General features: G+C 44.1%; 1 protein-coding gene across 1 annotated transcript; it reads right to left on the bottom strand.

Moving 5' to 3' along the window:
* Positions 1-2,572: 2,572 nt before the first annotated feature.
* Positions 2,573-14,988, bottom strand: LOC109908820 (protein phosphatase 1A-like). Its single transcript, XM_020507533.2, has 5 exons — positions 14,162-14,988; positions 12,864-13,435; positions 5,731-5,848; positions 5,385-5,499; positions 2,573-5,250 (listed from the first exon to the last, which is right to left on the bottom strand). Exons 1-5 carry the CDS (start codon positions 14,565-14,567, stop codon positions 5,166-5,168), a joined length of 1,296 nt encoding a protein of 431 aa, XP_020363122.1. The 5' UTR covers positions 14,568-14,988; the 3' UTR covers positions 2,573-5,165.
* Between the last annotated feature and the right edge of the window lie 7,320 nt (positions 14,989-22,308).

The following is a 22,308-nucleotide window of genomic DNA, read 5'->3' as shown; positions in this document are numbered from 1 at the left end:
AGTAAGGCCATTCTACTGCCAATGTTTGTCTATGGAGATTGCAAGGCTGTGTGCTCGAATTTATAAACCTGTCAGCAATGGGTGTGGCTGAAATAGCCAAATACACTCATTTGAAGGGGTGTCCTCATACTTTGTATATATAGTGTATATCTAAGTAGGCCTTATCATGGATTCATTTACTGAATTTAATTAAGTTTGCTTTGTCATTTTTCATGCGTTTTGTGCTTGAAGACAATAGCAATAAATGACTTAATGAATGACTATGAACGTTAGATGCCACTTTCCCTGCGCATGCACACTTTACATTGTAAAGACAGTCTATATAGTGCCGCTACTGTATGCTTGACTCCAATTTAACTCATCATCGACCTGGCACCTTGTTCTGGGCGTCCATGAACAGTGAGTGCTGCAGGCGGTAGAGCATCGCCCTCTGCCATCACAGTAGCCGCAGAGCGACCGGCCGGAGGCTCTGCACTTCGATGGCGATAGAGGCGCCCAGCAAGGCCAGCCAACCCAACCAGAAGACCAGCACTCGGCGGGAATGTATTTTCCTCCACCCCAAGCCCGCCGCTTCGAGCTCCATCTGCTCCTTACACATGGGCTGCCCTTTAGGCCTCTCTGGGTAGGGGTCCGTGATCAGCAACGGGACCGTCGCAGAGCAACCCAGACTGCCTGACATCTCAGGGCCCATTGCCACGCTGCCGTAGACCTTGTCACCATCCATGTTCAATGGAATTCTGACTTAGGCTCCTGAAGTTTCAATGACAAGATTCCATAATTGACGGTCCCTAACTGCTGTTGGTGGACATAAGGAAAGCTACAGGCGAATATCCGTCGAATATCCAACCTGAAACTGTCTTCACCTCAGTGGGCCTACAGCAGTCCCAACACCTTAACACTGCTACAGTTCATTCAGCCTCATTTACTGCCTTTATAAAAAACATAGCTGACTTGCTTCTGTAACCGATGTGAAATGGCTAGCTAGTTAGCGGTGGCTAATAGCGTTTCAATCAGTGACGTCACTTGCTCTGAGACCTTGAAGTAGTGGTTCCCCTTGCTCTGCAAGGGCCGCGGCTTTTGTGGAGCGATGGGTAACGATGCTTCGCGGGTGTCAGTTGTTGATGCGTGCAGAGGGTCCCTGGTTCGAGCCCGGGTAGGGGCGAGGGGACGGACTAAAGTTATACTGTTACATTGATGCTGTTGACCCGGATCACTGGTTGCTGCAGAAAAGGAGGAGGGCGCTAATAGCGTTTCAATTGGTGACGTCACTTGCTCTGAGACCTTGAAGTATAGGTTCACCTTGCTCTGCAAGGTCCGTGGCTTTTGTGGAGCGATTGGTAACGATGCTTCGTGGGTGTCAGTTGTTGATGTGTGTAGAGGGTCCCTGGTTCGAGCCCGGGTATGGGCGAGGGGACGGACTAAATTTATACTGTAACGCTTCAACAAATGTGGTTTCTACTGACAATTGAGATGTACAAACTATGGCATAAGGGGACGACAAGCGGATAAGAGGCTATCCATAATTTCGATTAAGACATTAATGAGCGAGAGACGATAGACTTAGTCAATATAACTATTTGTTCAGCACTTTTGAAATGTACAGCGACAGAATTCAGAACATAGGCCGTTCTTACATACTAGCAGACAATGAAAGCTCTTAGAATATTCAATAATTACATTTCTCTAAAACAGGTTATAAGCAAAAACAAGCACACACCTTCCATGAACGATGTGTTTACAATACCGCGTTGGTGAAAATAGACCAAATTATTAGGATGAGGCACATGGGCCACCAACAGCTTACTTCACAACACACACTTAGTATTACTTTAGCTACAGTATACATCTCTCTGGCATCCTATATAATTTATGAAGCAGCATAAGACATTGTGGGACTCACTTTGTGATGTGCTTGAACAGGAAAGTGGCACGGCGGTCCTTCGTGGGCAAATTTTATCATCAAAGAGAAAGATGACGGATTTACTGTTACGTTTTGAACAGTCATTCAACTTGTATTTTCCCAGTCTTAGCTCGTTTTTCCCCGAGTTCTCAGTTGTCTTAAACTTACAGTTAGCCACTGATTCCTTCCCAAACCACTCATTGTTGAGTTGGCTTTTTCCAACATGTTGTGTTATGTTTATGTCCAATTGCCAATGAGCACCGAGATGTTTTATCTCTAATTTCTCTTCATATGACAACGATTGAAAAGGATTTGATTGTCGACTTTATTTTTAAAGTATGACGTTGACATGATCAGTCCAATCAAAGCTACTGTAGCTATAACATGATTTGATGTCATTCTATCTGTGACCAATGATCTTGAGCCTTCTTGGATGGGCACCTCTAATATAAATATATGGCATTTTTTGAGCTCTAACCTTAGAATTGGGCATGACATTCTGTCCCATGAGTGACAGAAAACTGAGCCAATCATGATAGAAAACTGAGCCAATCAGGCGCAACACTCTGTATTTTCTGCTAGCTAGCCCCACCACCACCACAGAAAAAGCACTGAGCTAGGCTGAAACACCTGCATTTTGGAGCTGCCTTACTCAAGAAAGCAAAAAGAGACTATTTTTGTATGCGGCTTTATTAACTCAAATGACATTTATTTTTCATTTTTACGTACACTGTTTGCAAACTGATATGTGACACGTATCAATACCAAAATGACCTGCCCTGAATGACGGGTCGCCACTGCCTAACACACACAAATGCAATTTTCCTATATCAGTGAAACATGAACCACCGTCAACAGAACAATACATGAAATGGGTCAAACAAAACTCAGTAATCACCAGCATACCGTGCACAAGCACTATGCTTATACAAACAATTCCAAACAAGGACATGGGGGGGAACAGAGGGTTAAATACACAACATGTAATTGATGGAATTGGAAGCAGGTGTGATGGAAGACAAGACAAAACCACTGGAAAAATGATAAGTGGATCGGCGATGGCTAGAAGGTCGGTGACGTCACCGCCGAACGCTGCCCGATCAAGCAGAGGGACCAACTTCGGAGGAAGTCGTGACAACCCTTCCTAGCCTCTCTCACATTTGTCACACCCACACATACATGTGCAAACAATTGACTAAAAGTCATATGTTAATCCCACGGCATAAAATGCTGAATTTTGATCGTCATAGAAAAAGCTTGACTATTATTTAAGACTAAGCTACATTGCTTCATTTCTTGTTACCAAAAGGAATTAAACTACTACCACTTACTGGGTGACATCCAACCCTGCGCGTGTGTTAGATGGCTAATAACTCCATGTTGCAATAAGATGATTAAATGGTCCGAAATTCAACCCAATACCTTGATCTTTCTATTACTGTTGAAAAGAGTATTGTAAGATATACTGGTGCTAGGAAATACACACCAGCTCCCTACTTGTTGGTTTAGATCACGTGTCAAACTCGTTCCATAGGGGCCCGAGTGTCAGTGGGTTTTTGCTCCTCCCTTGTATTTGATCGATGAATCAAGGCCACTGATTAGTAAGGAAATCCCCTCACCTGGTTGTCTAGGTCTTAATTGAAAGAAAAAAAGAAAAAACAGCATACACTAGGCTCTCCATGAAATGAGTTTGACACCCCTGGTTTAGATGCATACAACTGGCGAAAATACAGTTGTGGAACGATATCAATGGTTGGTTATGGAATTGTGTTGTCTTCTTCTCCCTTGGTCCTTAATTTAACCCTGTAGTGCCGTATCTATCCGTCTGAAGGCTGTAATTGGATGGTAATCAAACATTTCAGGAGTAAGAGCTCACTCCGCTCCATCAAAAACAACAGGACAAAATTGTTCACAGAATGTCATTCTATTTCATGAATTTATTGCCCCAATTGACATACAATTGCGAAAGATCTCATGGTAACCAGTTGTGCTGTCGAATGGTCTTGGATCCTATTTCCTCCTGATTTCATAGAATTCAAACAGACATGCTGCAGCGGTGTTTGATCTATAGTCTAGCTCATTTTGACCTCTGTCATGGAATACAGTTACTATGTTCATCCGTTTGGTATGATCCAAAGGAGGAATCAATTAACCGTACAAATACAGAGAGCTTTGTAAAGGCAGCACAACGACATGTATTGAAACGAAAACATGCAAACAGCAAAGCGATTTACCTATAGCTGTACTACTTTACGCATCACACTGGTCTAAATCATGTCTAGCTGTGAGCATCTGTGCTTTAAACTGCAAAAAGGTTACATTTTATGGGGTACAGTATGTGTGCCAATAATCCCACACCCCATGTTATCCTCTGCTCGTTCTCTCTCTCACACACACACACACACACACACACACACACACACACACACACACACACACACACACACGCACACACGCACACACGCACACACACACACACACACACACACACACACACACACACACACACACACACACACACACACACACACACACACACACACACACACACACATCTATTCATGTCACCTATGTTCCCTCACAGGATTCTGCAAATTATTTAGTGTAGGCCATGCCATCACAGGACACATCCATATTGGAGCCTTCGCTGGTCTGCGATGGTTGAAGGGGTGTTTGGTCAACTTGATTTACAGCTGTAGTATGGAGTTGCGCACCGCTTAAACATATCAATTAGCTTTTAAATGAAATAACATGATCAGCCTTATTCACAAGCTTCTAGTCTTCAAGAAAAGTAACCAGATCTACTCAGGCACTGTAAAGTGTTGTTAGAAAATATTATATCTAATTGTCATGCATTTTAAAGAATAGGTTTGGAATATGTAATTCTTCCCTTCCTGGAAAATGCCAACTATTTGATATTTTCTAAAGATACAGTAGAATTGTTGATAGACAGTGTACATGAGGAACAGAGAAGAGATGATTGGCTAAGGGCAGGCCCAGGTCAAACCCCCTCCCACCATATTTCTTTATTTAGCCATTGGCTGATTCCTCAGCTGAAAAGAGTCCCCAGTTGGAATTGGTCACCATGGATACGTGAGGCTAAAGAATACATTTACATGGAAACGACTAGTTGGACTCTTCAGATCCTCCGATGTCCTGGAATGTGACAAGTCAATGATGTGTCAGTGAAAAACAGTAACTTAGTTACTTTGTAGTCCAGTTTGCACTGATGTGTTTAGCGAGACATGGTGCAAGAGTGTGTGACCTATGTTTGGTCGTCCCCTACCATTGGTTCCAGAGATCTGGAGGGCGTTACAAACTTCTGATACGCATAGATGACACAGTCTCTTCTGCAAAGGAAAAAGAGAAGGAGTTATGCCAAATTAGGAACATTTAATATTACAAATTACTCCTATTCATTCACACACATGTAGGCCCCTGTGTCGCTTTTTGAACTCTGATTGATGAGTTGCGAGTGACTTACTTGCTGGTGACTCCTCCCCCAGGTGGTAGGCCAGGTATGTCCTCAGAGACCAGAAACTTCATCACATACAGCAGGTCAGGGTCCTTGTCCTGCGACCTTAGCAAATGTACTATCTCTACACACACAGATAGAGAGAAAGGGAGTGAGTTATGTAATGATCGGTCACTGTCCTCAGAGGAGAGAATTAAGCTGCCATTGTCTCAGTGTTTTTGTTATTGTTATACATTTTTATTTTGATGTGATGTCATATTAATATGAAAGCCTATTGTGAGTGAGATCAAGCCAAGATGGTTTACAGGTGCATAGTAAGCTTAATCGCAAATCTAAAGCCCATCGAAATACCTACCTTCCACTTTGGCCTCGAGGAGTGTCTCTAGCTCGGCCTCTTGTTGTAGGGCCTCTTGTGAAACCTGGGGTGCGCCAGGGAAGGTCACGATGATGATGCTCATGTTGTCCAAACTACCCTGCAGGAGGCGACAAAGAGGGAGCGCAGGGATGATGCCTTTTCTTGAATGGGGTATAATTCTATGAGCTCTTGTAACAGAAGCGTCAGTCAATATTCTATATGAATAGGAAACATTGTTTGTTGGCATATGATTCATTTCAACAATGTCCTTTGTTACCCCAAACATTCAGAAGCTAAATGAAATGCCAATGAAAGAAAGCTAACATAAAGCTGCCATTATTGATATAGAAGTTTACTTGTGGAATAATGTGGTGATGAGGAATATGTAAACAGCAAAGAAAATAAGTGGCATTATGACATCACAATTGGAGAGCAGGACTATGAAGTCTCAGAGTGTCTTCTGGGAAGAAGACAGCTGGGAAGATTTTCACATGACACTACAGGTGGAAGGATATTGTGATGTCATAACTGTGTACTGACAGAAAGCAGAAATGTGAATTTTGGAAACAGGTCACAATGGAACAATGGGAAGTAGAATTAGGAATTAGTATACCAGAATGGACATGAATCTTCATATGAAGCTTCTCCTGTATCACTATGCATACTAAATGGCTAAAATGTAATGATGGTCTGAAAATTCAGCCATGGTTTGCCAGTGCTGTGATAAGATATTGTGTAAAACAATGAATGTGAATAATTTATCTGCACTGTATTTGTGTTAGCTAGTTAGCCAGCCAGTATTACAGGAGTGATTCCGTTAATTAATATGACAAACTTCCATTCAAACAATGCAGTCAATCCACAGCCATACACTGGCTCAGTTACTCATCAGTTGATGAGTAAATGCAACAAGTACTGACATGGTATCATATAATAGCACTCACAGATTTCCCCAAAACCTAAATCTGGGACATTTGTCTGTTTACATGTATTTTAGAGGCTATTAATAAACCTGTATTTATAAACCTGTACAAACTGTATTCATTATTATATGACAATATTTTAGGTTGACTATAATTTTATGACACAATTTCTGTTACATCACATACCTTACTTGTATATTCCTGCATAAGTAAAAGCAGGAAATGCATCACCTTTGCCTCTACTGCCATTCATTCCAATTAGACTGGTTCTGGATTTCTCCCTGACCAAGATGGCCATTATCGCCCCATTCTGAAACTTGGAGGGATCATGACATAGGCCTCGTAGTAATTTAATAGGATCTCTATGGGGACTAATTGGTTATTGTGATCTCATTTCACATAGCTGAGAAGTTAGGTTCACTGTGTGCTACAACATAACCCATCTTAAGTACTGATTCAAAGGAGGTAAGTCTGTTCTGTTGCCATTGGTAAAGTGACGCTCTTCTTGGACCAGGTTAAATAGGCCTAGCTATCAGCTGGTGTGACCCTAAGACCCTGACAGTCTAACACACACACACTCACCCATAATCCTTCACTGTATTGCCCTCACCTCTGTCCTTCTCTCCCTCTCTCTATAGCTCCCTCTCATAATCCTGCTATTTAGAGGACAGGTACAGGTCGTGCCAGTGTTAAGTCCTAACCAGCATAAGCGGACCTGAATAAGATAACTGCTTACATGATGCTTGGTACATTAGGTATGTAATTATGTAGGCCCTTCAACACACACCCTGTCCAGTGCTGACTGCCATCATGTACTCCCCCTTCACGGGGCAAATCTGGCTTTCTGCCCATGAACAGGCAGTTTAACCCACTGTTCCTAGGCTGTCATTGAAAATAAAGATTTGTTCTTAAACTGACTTGCCTAGTTAAATATAGGTAAAATAAATAAACAAAGGTGGTGGCCTAAATAATTCTGGCCCTATTTCTAAACTTTCTTGCCTAGCTAACACATTGGAATTCTTGATTCATGCTCTTTCTTATCTTTGAAATATATTCTATTAGTAGTTTTTTAGACCAGGTCATAGCATTATCTCCGCTGCATTTCTAGTTATAAATGATGTGGTTAACTGTATGGATAAAAGGCAACATTGTGCTGCCCTCTTCATTCACCTGTCAAAGTTTTTTGATAATGTTGATCACTCACTGCTAACTCTGAGGTTTTCCTCAATTGTCCTAGACCAGGCTGCACGTAACTGGTTTAAAAATTACTTGACAGATGGAACTCAATGTGTATCTACTGATGGTGTTAAATCAGGTTTTCTTGATGTTACGAAAGGTGTCCCGCAGGGCTAGGTTCTGGGTCCTGTACTTTTTACTGTGTACGTTAACAATATAGACTTGTCTGTAACAAAAGTTTAACCCGTACTGTATTCCGATGATACTGTTGTGTATGCTATTGCCCCCACGGTTGACCAGGCTCTATCTGAACTACAGTCTGCCTTCATTGTATTACAGAAAAACTTTATTGACCTAAAAATGTGTATTCAATGCAGGTAAAACAAAGTATATATTGTTCTCTACACTCTTAGGAAAAAAGGTGCTATCTGTGTAAAGGGTTCTTCGGCTGTCCCCATAGGATAACCCTTTGAAAACCCCTTTGGGTTCCAGGTAGAACACTTTTGTCACGTCCTGACCTTAGTTCATTTTTTATGTCTCTATTTTGGTTTGGTCAGGGCGTGAGTTGGGGTGGGCATTCTATGTTTTGTTCTATGTTTTGTATTTTTGTGTTTGGCCTGGTATGGTTCCCAATCAGAGGCAGCTGTCTATCGTTGTCTCTGATTGAGAACCATACTTAGGTAGCCTGTTCCCACCTGTGTTTGTGGGTAGTTGTTTCCTGTTTTGTGTTGTGTCACCTGATAGGACTGTTTCGATTTTCGTTGTTTCACTTTTGTTATTTTATATTCAGTGTTCAGTTGTAATAAATTTAACATGGACACGTACCACGCTACAGTTTGGTCCGATCTTTCATATTCCTGTTCCTCAGATGAAGAAGATCGTTACAACTTTTGAGTTCTATGTAGAACCTTTTACACAGAGGGTTCTACATGAAACACAAAAGAGTTCTACTTAGGGCTGTGGCGGTCACAAAATTTTGTCAAGCGCTGATTGCCAAGCAAACAACTGTCGGTGTCACGGTAATTGTGGTTAGAGCGTTGGACTAGTAACCGGAAGGTTGCAAGTTCAAATCCCCGAGCTGACAAGGTACAAATCTGTCGTTCTGCCCCTGAACAGGCAGTTAACCCAATGTTCCTAGGCCGTCATTGAAAATAAGAATTTGTTCTTAACTGACTTGCCTAGTTAAATAAAGGAAAAAATAAATAAAAATGGACTGTTAATGACCACATTTAGCTTCCACAAGACACTAATGCAGACCTTTGGAACATCTACATTTAAAAAAGTCTAATAAATCCATTTAACATAGTCTACGCCACAACATAGTCTACGCCACAATAATTCCATTATTTATTTTAGTCTAAAGAAACATGATATAAAGGAAATGTAGTCTATTGTTGTCCTTATGTTAGGTCCTGATCTGGCTATGCCAAACGGCTGTGGGCTACACTAGTTCATTTAGCAGACAAGATTTTCTTAGAATTCCGTGGCATTATTTTATATTATTTTATAGTATGAAGAATACAATTGAACAAAGCTGTATTAAATAGAAAGTATATTTTCTCCAAACAATTTGAGGGAGTGCATATGCGGCTATTCTGCGGTTAATCTAATAAATAGGCACTCCTACAGTACCGGTCAAAAGGTTTAGAACACCTACTCATTCAAGGGGTTTTCTTTAGTTTTACTATTTTTTTTAGATTGTAGAATAATAGTGAAGACATCAAGACTATGAAATAAAACATATGGAATCATGTAGTAACCAAAAAAGTGTTAAACAAATCAAAATGTATTTTATATTTGCGATTCTTCAAATAGCCACCCTTTGCCTTGATGATAGCTTTGCACACTCTAGCTAAGCAATGAACCATAATCACAAGTCATTGTGTTTCTAACCAACCAGGTTCAATGTTAGCTAGCTAACATTCGGCAAAAACTAGACAAGCAAATGTCTCTGAGATACAAATGATAAGGTCATACACGTAACATTAGCTAGCGAGCAAGCCAGCTAACATTAGCTATTTAACAGTACACTTTAACTTGAAATTAAATCACTTTCTGTCAAAATTAGAAACTTGTAATATCTGAAAATGTAGCTAGCTAGACTAGTTTACCAGTATATATCATGGATGGACGCGTCTCATATTACCATTGCCATGGTTTCTCTTCGTTTGAAGATGTAATCCGGAGATAGATGTTTTCTCCATCACCTTAGCGATCATACTCAAATTGCACTGATTTCAAAACTCGGTCCTCTAGAAAGTGGAGAGCAACACGTATGCCGTTTTACTACGCAAACTTTTTTTAATTTGCTGCTTTAGACAGGATTACCTACACATACTGAACAGCTCAAATAGACAGAAGAGTGCTATATGGCAGACCAATCCAAACTCATCTCTCGGCATGTCCAGCCCACTCATTATCTCAGCCAATCATGGTTATCGGGAAGGTTGCCAACTTTTTCTGTGGCTAAAACAACTAGACTCATAATTTAATAATTTTGTTCCTATTTACAGATGGTATACAAGTCTGTTATTAAGGCACATGAAAGTTCACATGTTCCAGAAGGCATTTCTGCCAAAAAACGCATTTTGAAGTAGTGAAGTAGTGACCCACGACATATGCCTAGTTTCCTGAAAAGGATCACAAATTAATATAACCACTAGCATCCCCAAATATTTTTTTACACAATGTGGCTAACGCAACAGATCAGAACGTTTGGCTTAAAATGTTTATTAACTATTAGGCTATTTCTTCACATTATAAGTGCAACAATGCGCACATGGCAGTAGGCTATAAGCACAAATGTTCCATTAGCGGGAAAACACCATTATCAAAAGTGACCACAAATGTGATTATGCAGGTAATGCTTTTAATGTAAAGGTGCATTTTTATGATGAAAACGATCTTCCCCAAACTTGAAACTCACACTCTGCTTTTGTCTGCTTGTTAGTCTCTTTACCTCTTGTAAAACGTAGCAATGTGCCCAATTTTAAGAAGTTATTTGGCCACTTTGGTTGTGATACAAACCTTATCAAGGCATATAGGCATATGGGCTAGGCTACATGAGGTGTGCGACTATGATTTTAAAAAGTCGCAAAGGCATTGTTTCTTGCCTTACGCTGGGTGAAAATATATAATTCAGAGGTGATAGGCTAATATTGTCACCCATCAGACTATTCTTGATTTAATTTTCTTTACATATAATAAATAATATGTTTGACATTTTTTATTTAGAATGGACCATGTCTCGAAACAGGGATGTCATCTATTCAAGCAAATGGAGGATGCTTTTCCCTTGGTTCATTTTCATGCCAGCCAAGTAGGCTATACTCCTGTTGTAAAGATAAGCAATGTGCTCAATATTAGGGAAGTTGAGAAGTAAATATAGTAGGCCTAGCCTATAGAAAACTGATGGAATCCTCCTCTTTTTAATAGAGGCAGTCACTCTGTTTTCTTGTGCAATTGCATAGCCTATAGAAACGTTGCGCAACGTGAGCTCATGGGCTCTCATGAAGTGTTTGATTAGATTTTCGAATACATTTGCATTGATGTCAGAGTGATTAGAGGGACAATAGAATGCTGAGTACCAGGCAGTTAGCAAGTTTGGTAGGCTACTAATGACCATCAGCAGCATCAGAGCTTGGAGAAGCCTAATTACCGTGACTAAACGGACACGTTGAATTTGACTGCCTTCATGACTCGTGACCGCCGGTGTGTTGGTAATACGGTCACCGTAGCAGCCTTAGTTCTTCCAGGAACCCCAAAAATTCTACCTGGAACCAAAAAAGGGTTATCCTATGGGGACAGCCAAAGAACCATTTTGGAATCTCTTTTTCTAAGAGTATAGAGCGCATAAAAATAACTCGAATATGTGATTTTAATGGTGTCCATCTTGGTCGTGACCCTGCTTATAAATATTTGGGCATCTGGATAAATGAAAGGCTCTTATTTAAAAAGAATATTGATGAGTTAATTAAGAAGCTGAGAATGAAAATGGGCCTCTTCTCTCTCGCTAAATAGTAGAAGGTAGATTATTCAGTCGACATTCCTATCGGTCCTAGACTATGGCGACAGCAGCTATGAACGCAGCTGCTACTTCGTTAGATGCAGTTTACCATAGTGCACTGCGCTTTATTACAGGTGCGAATTTTAGTACTCATCACTGCATTCTCTACCAGAAAGTTGGTTGGATCTCTTTGATGTCACGTTGGTTGATACATTGCTATTTTTTCATTTATAAAGCTTTTTTTACAAAAAGTCCCACTGTCCCGAACATCTTTACTAAACTTACGAGTCATCACACCTGGTCTCAGGGATGGCTAACTGGAAATTCCTTTGGTCTCTACAGAGTTAGGTAAATCAGCTTTTAGTTTTCGTGCACCTTGTTTGTGGAAGAATCTTTCTAAATTTCCTTAAATTAGAATTTTGGGAGCCTCGGGGGAAATTCATAAAGCTGATTTAGGACCTTATTAGTGATGAATATGTTTGTTTTTCATGACCGTGTTTCTCTTTCTTCATGCATTTTGCATTTATATTTGGATGTGTGTATTTTCGGTAATGTATGTAATTCGGGGCTCATCTGTAAAATAGACCTTGGTCTCAGTGTGACTCCCTGATAAAAAAATGTATTTAGAAAATGGCCATTGGCTATGGAGCAGACTCCTTGCAGTGCAGTGTAAGTCACCTGGCTGTTCCGACCTGGCTGTGTCCTTCTGTTAAATCCTCTGACTGATCCGAATATTGAGTATTAGTCTCCAAGACTCCAGGAGGGGAGAGGGCAGACAAGACCTTGAGATGATATCATTGCCTGAAATACTGTCAAAGTCCTCTAAACCCTCTCAGCCCCGGCACCTTCTGATATTCCATACAATGTCCAGTTATCATTGCAATTTACTCACTTTGTCAATTAGTGAGTGTGATTGTACCCTTTTTCAAGTTTATACTCTGGTCCTGCATATGTACCCATAGAGGAGGCAGAGGTTTAGGATCATTGTGATTCTGCATGTAGTGTGATCTGATCATTTACACACTGACCTTATAGAGGCAGAGGTCAATGACCTGGTTGCAGATCTCCCTCAGGTCATTGCACACCTGCAGGCGGCTGCGGACGAATGCACACAGATCCTCGTTGCAGATGGCGTCCCACACGCCGTCACAAGCCACTATGAGGAACTCGTCTTGTGGGGACCTCTCCAGCTCATACACCTCTGGCTCTGGGGAAACCAGCTGCTCAGTCTGGGACCTCCACTCCACCTCCTTAAAGTCAAAGTCTCCCAGGGACCTGGACATGGCCAGGGAGCCGTTCACCCTATGCTGGGTCACCGAGCCACCTGCGTTCTGTATTCGCTCCTTCTCCCTGGGGTTGACAGGCTTGTGGTCCTCTGTGTAGAAGATGACGTGGCCGTCACGGCAGAGGAGCGTCCGCGAGTCGCCGCAGTTGACGAAGTAGACGTACCGCGGCGAGAGCATGACGACGGCCGCCGTGGAGCCGCTGCGCTCCCAGCATTCCTGGCGCGTCAGCGTGTGCATGTGGCTGTCAATGGCCAGGAAGCCCTCGATGATCCCCTCCTTCACGTCATCAGGGTTCTCCTCTGCCTTTACGCGCCCTGGAGGCAGGAGAGATCAATACGGGTTAACGACCTGGTCTATAGCTGACAAATACACATCATTTGGTTCTAATTCATATCAGGTCGCTCTGCCTAAAATCGACACACAGAAGTTAACTACAGGATAACTACACATAGTTACAATACAATTCTTTGACCCCCAGCCTTGCTAGCTTGGTTCCAAGGGACAAATGCCCACTGTCGGTGCCATGCCAGAGCACAAATCTCAGAGCTCAGGTCACGTTGTTGTATTCCTCTGAGGTCACTGTCTGTCTGTCTTGCTTGTGGTATTAAATGATTAATTAATGCATTGTAGGTTAGGATTAAAGTTTGTCTTGAGCAGACACTGTAGGCACAAGTGTCAGATTTAGTATCTCATACTTTGGGCCAAGAACAAGGATCAAGAGGTTTTCAACAACAACAGCTGTCAGCCATGTTGCGCTACCATGTTAATGTTTAGGAATGATACATAAAACCAAGAGTGATATTGTCTTTGGTGTTCAAGTTACAACTTTAGATCAAGAACACCATACACAAAGCCTACTGCACAACGGCACCTTGTCATTGCTCCAATGGAAGACACCCATGCCCAAGACAAAGAAGTTCTTCATTTATCTATCAAACAACATCTGTCTGTAGCAATGTCTGTGGGACACATACCGGAAACAGGTGTTGTAAAATGCTTCCCTACTGGCCCACATATAAGTGTGCGGCCCAATTTGGTACCTGTAGCGAGGATGTGTTGCAGCAGATTGCGGGAGCAGTACTGTGCCACCGTGTTGCCAGCGTGTCCATCAAACACTGCATAGTAGCCCCACTCCGCCAGCTCCCCTCCCATCTCCGGCATGCAGGCGTGGGCGTCCTCCATCTGTGCCCTCCAGCCCTGCATGCTGGCCGTTGCATAGTTCAACCCCCACTGAGACCCTCCCTCGGTCGCGTGTTTCTCCAGGATGGGCCGGTCCAGGTAGACACTTGGCCCGTTATCCTCATCACTGGAGTCCTCTTCGCTCCCCTCCTGGCCATCTCTCTGTCCCCCCTTAAAGAAGAAGGTGACCATCTTCTCTGTCTCCTTGGCCAGCTGGCGGAGGAAGGAGGGCACCTCCACGGTGCTGGCCCGCCTGGCCGTCCTCATGGCTCCTCGGAGGCGCCGCTCAAGTCTCTTTCCTGACCTGCCGCTGGTCTTCCTCTTCCCCTCTCTCCTCCTTCTCCCAGTCTGTGTCCCACACAGCAGGTCTAGGGGAGTGGGTTTAGCTGGACACGCTGAGCAGGTGGAAAATGTGTCGACTCCGGTCTGTGGAGTTGTGTTTAGGTGGGCTTCAGCGGTTAGGTGTGCTTCACTAGATACGGGCAGAAATCGCTGCGGCCATCCTTGTCTTTGTAAACCTGGCTCGTTGGCGTGGTTTCTGGATTCCTAGCATTTGTCTCAATGTCTTTATGTGGAGTGTATGTGGCTGTATGGTGCCCACTCTATCTCCTTCTCTGTCTTTCTCTCCCTCTTTCTCTCCTGTCCCTGGGCAGTGTTTGCATTGATATGCTAGTGGCCTGTATCTATTTCTGTCGACTTAACCCTCAGCATGATCACTCCTCTCTCTCTCTCTCTCTCTCTCTCTTAATGCTACTAGTTCATCTCCAACCTGCGAGGGATCTTAGATTAGTACTGTATGAGCGAGTGTACCATATGGATTATGAGCCTGTCAGCGTTTCATAGCAGCACGGTGGACAGACGGAATGAGCTCTCCAACTCTGTGTAACTGGACCTCTGTAGTTTATCTTCAGAACACTTTAGGACCTGTTAGCAATGATTCACTGAATGTAGCCCACCTTTGCGCGCCCACTCTCTTTCCCTTTTTCTCTCGTTCTCCTTTTCTCTTTAACACAGTGCCACACACATTCTCACACAGAACACACACGCGCACATTGGTACGTATTAGCCAATCAGTGTCACATCTAACTGATACGGCGGACCCAGGTTGTTATACATGCGTGTCATGGTTGAACCAGTTAAACAGTTCAAGCAGTTTAACACGTGTGAGCCGGTTTACCTCATTACTGATATAACGGAAGCATAAGAGGGAAATCCTGGCTCAACCACATGTGGGATCCTCATCATCAGAGGTCCCCTAGCTACAGTATAGGCCTAGGTGTTCCTTTTCCGTCTCTACTGTTTCTCTTAAGCAAATTACCTGCTGTGTATTTGCAGCCCTTGGCCTGTTTTAGATTCAGTCATTCTGGGGTGGTCTAGTAGATTGCTGGACTTAAAATGGTGTATACATGAGGTTGGGAGCTGATCCAGATATCTATAGAGCCTGTTATAGGTTGAGTTATGGGTTTAGGTTGGGGATGGGACTCACTATATGGTGGTCAGATAAGGAAGTGATAAGTAACCTACACATACACTCCCCTCTGTATTTATTTGGACAGTGAAGCTAAAATGTGTGCATTTGGATTTGAGATCAAATGTTTCAGATGAGGTGACAGTACATAATGTCACCTTTTATTTGAGGGTATTTTCATAAATATATGAAATTAGAAATCAAAGCACCTTATGTATGCCTACTCTTGCTCCGGCTCTAGACGTTGCAGGTTGACTAACCACCAGACCTGGCAACCCATCATTACATTCACCTGGCAACCCTCATTACTGTCACACCCTGATCTTTTTCCCCTGTCCTTGTTATTGTCTCCACCGCCCTCCAGGTGTCACCCATCTTCCCCGGTATCCCCTGTGTATTTATACCTGTGTTCTGTCTGTCTGTTGCCAGTTCATCTTGTTTGTTCGAGTCAACCAGCTTTTTGTTTCTCGGCTCCTGCTTTTTCTAGTCTCTCTTTTCTTGGCCTCCCGGTTTTGACCCTTGCCTGTCCTGACTCTGAGCTGGCCTGCCTGACCACTCTGCCTGCCCTTGAGCCTGCCTGCCGACCTGTAACTCTGCCCTGCCTGCCTTGACCTGTCTACTGCTTGCGTATGTTGGAACATTAAAGCATTATTTATTAGACGTGGTCTGGGTCTTCCCTTCATTCCTAATAATTACACACACCTGCGCTCCATCATGAGGCACACCTGGACTTCATCACTATCCTGATTACTCCCCCTTTATCTAGAACTCCCTAGCATCACTCTTCAGGCATTATTAGTTCTGTGTTCATGTCCAGACGTTGCTCTTGTTTTGTATCGTACTGTTTTTATTATTAAACTCACCACCCGCTTCCTGACTCCCAGTGTCATCTTTACAGAATACTGCCTCAATATGGGAGCAGCAGACGAGAAAGACATCTTCCAGACGATCGACGAACAGAGACACCCACTCAGCCAACACCACGATCAGTTGGCGCAACTGAGTGCGACTATGGATGAGGTCCTCCGTGTCCTCCACCGCCTCGACACTACCCGAGAGGATTCACCTTCAAATACCGGAGGAACTTCTACCCCGAGTTGTCCCAGCGAGACAGTCCCCCATCCTACCCAGCAGTCCGCCCAGGTCAGCGATGCCCAACTATGCCCAAGTATGACGGGACTCCTTCCAAATGCCATGGCTTCCTACTCCAGTGTTCCCCCTATTTCACCCCACCACCGAGAGGCCCAAGGTTGCCATGGTCATTTCCCTGCTGACCCGGGCAGGCGTTGGAGTGGATCACAGCCGTCTGGAAAAGAGGAGAGGAAGAGCTGGGTTCCAAAGAGGGGTTCATGGCTCTGTTCATGGGCGGTCTTCGACCATTCAACGCAGGGCAGTGCGGGAGGTGAGCAACTACTCCAACTCTGGCAGGGGGGGCAGACTGCTCTGCCTCAGCGGCCTTGGTTGCATCTGTCCATAGATTTTGTGACTGATCTCCCTCCGTCTGATGGTTTCACCACTATTATGGTTGTAGTGGACAGATTCTCAAAATCCTGCCGTTTTATCCCTCTCTCTGGTCTCCCTACCGCTCTCCAGGATGCTGAGGCACTGTTCCAGCAGGTCTTCCGACACTATGGCCTTACGGAGGACATCGTATCCAACCGTGGCCCCCAATTTATGTCACAGGTATGAAAAGCTTTCATGGAGAAGCTGGGGGTCACGGTCAGCTTCACTTCCGGGTACCGGCCTCAGTCTAACGGGCAGGTGGAGAGGATGAACCAGGAGCTGGGGAGGTTCCTGAGGAGTCACTGTCAGGACCGGCAGGGGGAGTCACCAGATTCCTTCCATGGGCGGAGTACACCCAGAATATATCTCTTCCACCGGGCTGACTCCCTTCCAATGTGTTCTAAGTTATCAATCTGCCCTGGCTCTGTGGACCCCGAAGCCAGACCTAAGCTCCTGTGGTGGATGATTGGTTCAGGTGTACAGAAGAGGTTTGGAACTATGCCCACGTGAGGCTCCAGTGTGCCATCCGCCGCCAGAAGGAGAAGGCGGATCGCCACAGGTCCTGGAAACCCAACATTACGCACACCTGGTAACCCTCATTACGCACACTTGTGTACCATCATGAGGCACACCTGAACTTCATCACTATCCTGATTACCCCCCTTTATCTAGCACTCCCTAGCCTCACTCTTCATGCAGTATTAGTTCTGTGTTCATGTCCAGATGTTTCTCTGGTTTAGTATTGCTCTATGTTCTTTATTATTAAACTTGCCACCTGCTTCCTGACTCCCAGTGTCATCTTTAGGATGTATCTAGTCCCGTCATTTGAATCCGTTTTTTTTTTTATAAAGTATTTGGACAAATTCACTTTGGGCTGAGATCCTACTAACGGGATCGATATGACAACAGCCAGTGAAAGTGCAGGGTGCCAAATTCAAAACAACAGAAATCCCTAAATTAAAATTCCTCAAACATACAAGTATTTTACACCATTTTAAAGATGCACTTCTTGTTAATCCCACCACAGTGGCCTTCAAAAAGGCTTTACGACGAAAGCAAACCAAACTATTATGTTGGGTGAGTGCCTAGTCACAGAAAACACAGCCATTTTTCCAGCCAAAGAGAGGAGTCACAAAAATCAGAAATAGAGATAAATGAATCACTAATCTTTGATGATCTTCATCAGATGACACTCATAGGACATCATGTTAGACAATTCATGTATGTTTTGTTCGATAAAGTTCATATTTATATAAAAAAATCTCAGTATACAGGTTCAGTAGTTCCGTTATTTTCAGTAGTTCCAAAACATCCAGTGATTTTGCAGAGCCACATCAATTTACAGAAATACTCATAATAAACATTGATAAAAGATACAACTATTATGCAAGGAATTATAGATACACTTCTCCTTAATGCAACCGCTGTGTGTCACGCCCTGACCTTAGAGATTTCTATGTCTCTGTTTTGGTTTGGTCAGGGTGTGATTTGGGTGGGCATTCTATGTTCCTTTTTCTATGTTTTTGAATTTCTTTGTTTTGGACGGGTATGGTTCTTTTGTGTTTCTGCACCTGACAGGACTGTTCCGGTTTTCGTTCATTCTCTTTGTAATTTTTGTTGTTGAGTGTTCAGTTGAAATAAGAGTATGAACACTTACCACGCTGTGCTTTGGTCCACACCTTCTTCAACACACGATCGTTACAGAACTACCCACCACAAGCGGACCAAGCCGTGTGGTATAGAGGAGCAGAGACTTCAGGACTCCTGGACATGGGAGGAGATATTGGACGGACAGGGACCCTGGAGACAGGCTGGGGAATATCGCCGCCCGCAAGAAGAACTGGAGGCAGCTAAAGCTGAGAGGTGGTGATATGAGGCAAGGCAGCGCAGCAGGCACGAGAGGCAGCCCCCCACATTGATGGAGTCAGGCAATAGACCTGAGCCAACTCCCCGTGCTTTCCGGAAGCAGCGTGGTACTGGTCAGGCACCGTGTTATGCGGTGAAGCGCACGGTGTCTCAAGTGCGTGCTCATAGCCCATGCGAGAGGGGGCATCCAGCCAGGGCGGATTGTGCCAGCTCAGCACGTTTGGTCTCCAGTGCGCCGTTCCGGCGCAGGGTATCCTGCACCGGCTCTGCGTACTGTGTCTCCGTGGAGCTGGGACGGTTCAGTTCGTCCTATGCCTGTGCTCCGCCTATGCTGGGCGAAAGTGGGCATTGAGCCAAATGGAGAGGTGCGAGTGGTAAGCACAAGATCTCCAGTGCTCTCCCACAGCCAGGTTTGACCTGTGCCTGCACTCTGGAGGGGCCAGGCTAAAGTGGGCATTCAGCCTGGAGGAGTGGTGCCAAGGCTGCGCACCAGAGCTCCAGTGCTCCCCCACAGCCCGGTTCGTCCGGAGCCTCCTCCACGCACCAGGCCTCCTGTAGGTCTCCCCAGCCTGGTGCGTGGGTCTGCCACAGGGCCCTGCGTCTCCTCCCTCCAGAGTCGCCCTCCAGTCCGGAACCTCCAGTGTCGCCCTTCAGTCCGGAGCCTCAAGTGGCTCCCTTTGGTCCGAAGCGTCCAGAGGCGCCCTTCTGTCCGAAGCGTCCAGAGGCGCCCTTCGGTCCGGAGTGTCCAGAGGCGCCCTTCGGTCCGGGGCCCGCTACGAGGGTCCCCAGTCCGGGGCCTGCTACGAGGGTCCCCAGTCGGCGGCGAGGGTCCCCGCTCTAGATGCGCCACCTAAGTGGGCCAAGCCAGAGGTGGAGCGGGGTCTACGTCCCTCACCAGAGCCGCCACCGTGGAGAAATGCCCACCCAAACCCTCCCATATAGGTTCAGGTTTTGCGGCCGGAGTCCGCACCTTTGGGGGGGGGGGGTACTGTCACGCCCTGACCTTAGAGCTTTTTATGTCTCTATTTTGGTTTGGTCAGGGTGTGATTTGGGTGGGCATTCTATGTTCCTTTTTCTATGTTTTTGTATTTCTTTGTTTTCGACGGGTATGGTTCTCAATCAGGACAGCTGTCTATCGTTGTCTCTGATTGGGAACCATACTTAGGTAGCTTTTTCCCACAGGGTTTTTGTGGGTAGTTATTTTCTGTTTTGTGTTTCTGCACCTGACAGGACTGTTCTGGTTTTCGTTCATTCTCTTTGTTACTTTTGTTATTGAGTGTTCAGTTGAAAAAAAAGTATGAACACTTACCACGCGGTGCTTTGGTCCACATCTTCTTCAGCAGACGATCTTTACACTGTGTCAGATTTCAAAAAAGCTTTACCGAAAAAGCACACCATGCAATAATCTGAGTACAGCGCTCAGAGACCAAAACAACCCAAACAGATATCCGCCATGTTCTGTAGTCAACAGAAGTCAGAAATAGCATTATAAATATTCACCTACCTTTGATGATCTTCATCAGAATGCACTCCCAGGAATCCCAGTTCCACAATAAATGTTTGTTTTGTTCGATAATGTCCATAATTTATGTCCAAATACCTCCCTTTTGTTCACGTGTTTAGCCTAGTAATATGTCAAACGATGTATAGAATCAATCTTTAGGATGTTTTTAACATAAATCTTCAGTAATGTTCCAACCGCAGAATTCCTTTGTCTGTAGACTTGCAATGGAACTCAAGTTAACTATCATGTGAATGTGCGTGGTCAGCTCATGCCTCTCTGGCAGACCTCTGACTCATTCCCCTCTCATTCTCCCCCACTTCACAGGAGAAGCATCAAACAAGGTTCTAAAGACTGTTGACATCTAGTGGAAGCCTTGGGAAGTGCAATTTGACCCCATAGACACTGTGCGTTTGATAGAGAAGGAGTTGAAAAACTACAAACCTCAACCACTTCCTGGTTGGATTTTTTTCTCAGGTTTTTGCCTGCCATATGAGTTCTGTTGTACTCACAGACAGTTTTAGAAACTTCAGAGTGGTTCCTATCCAAATATGCATATATTAGCGACTGGGCCTGAGTAGCAGACAGTTTACTCTGGGCACCTTATTCATCCAAGCTACTCAATACTGCCCCCCAGCCATAACAAGTTAAAGTAGTCAAAGCTTTAGTATTTGGTCCCATATTCATAGCACACAATGACCACGTCAAGCTTGTGACTCTACAAACTTGTTGGATGCATTTGGAGTTTGTTTCGGTTGTCAAGATCAGTGTGTCTGCATGTGTTGGTATCACACCCTCAGAGCTTTTGTAATCCCGCTCCACTAGATGAGTGATCCCCCAGCTTTTAAATTAACAGGATACACAGGTAAGGCGAGTGGCGAAAGCTACAGTAGCCTCTTATTGTAATCCCAATGTGTCCATTGCAACTTCCCTTCATGAGCAGTTCTTGGAAATCAGTTGAATATTTAGCAATTGAACTGAGAAAATTGTGATAATTGTTTTGGCCAAATGTGTGAGTAAATTTATCCATTAAACATGAGGAATCCAATGCATTCTGTTTTTAATATCCCATTTACATGAGCATGCCATAATTGCAGTAGTTGGCCAGATGTCATTTTACATTGCTGAATGTATTTCCGAAAACCTCTTTGAACCTCTTTCCGAAATCCTCCCTTCAATATTTCATATAATTCCCCCTTATATATTGTCGAAGTCTGAACTGTGAGTCAGTGCAGTCAGTGACGTACATGAGCAGGATGATTTAGCTGACACATTATGTGATCACTCAGAGGAAGGCCAGGAAACTTGTCCAGGACTCCAGTCACCCAAGTCATAGACTGTTCTCTCAGCTACTGCACAGTAAGCGGTACCGGAGCGCAAAGTCTAGGTCCAAAAGGCTCCTTAACAGCTTCTATAACCCCCCCCCCCCCCCCCCCCCGTTGTTTTTACACTGCTACTACTCTCTGTTTATTAGCCATGCATAGTCACTTTACCCCTACCTACATGTACAAATTACCTCGACTAACCTGTACCTCCGCACATTGACTCGGTACCAGTACCATCTGTTCATAGCCTCGTTATTGCTATTTGATTTTAATATATATATATATATGATATATATATATATATATATATATATATATATATTTACTTTTGTTTATTTATGCCTG

This window comes from Oncorhynchus kisutch, linkage group LG18 (genome assembly GCF_002021735.2).
Source record: "Oncorhynchus kisutch isolate 150728-3 linkage group LG18, Okis_V2, whole genome shotgun sequence".
Taxonomy (NCBI): Eukaryota; Metazoa; Chordata; class Actinopteri; order Salmoniformes; family Salmonidae; genus Oncorhynchus; species Oncorhynchus kisutch.
This window is presented reverse-complemented; position numbering and strand designations above follow the sequence as displayed.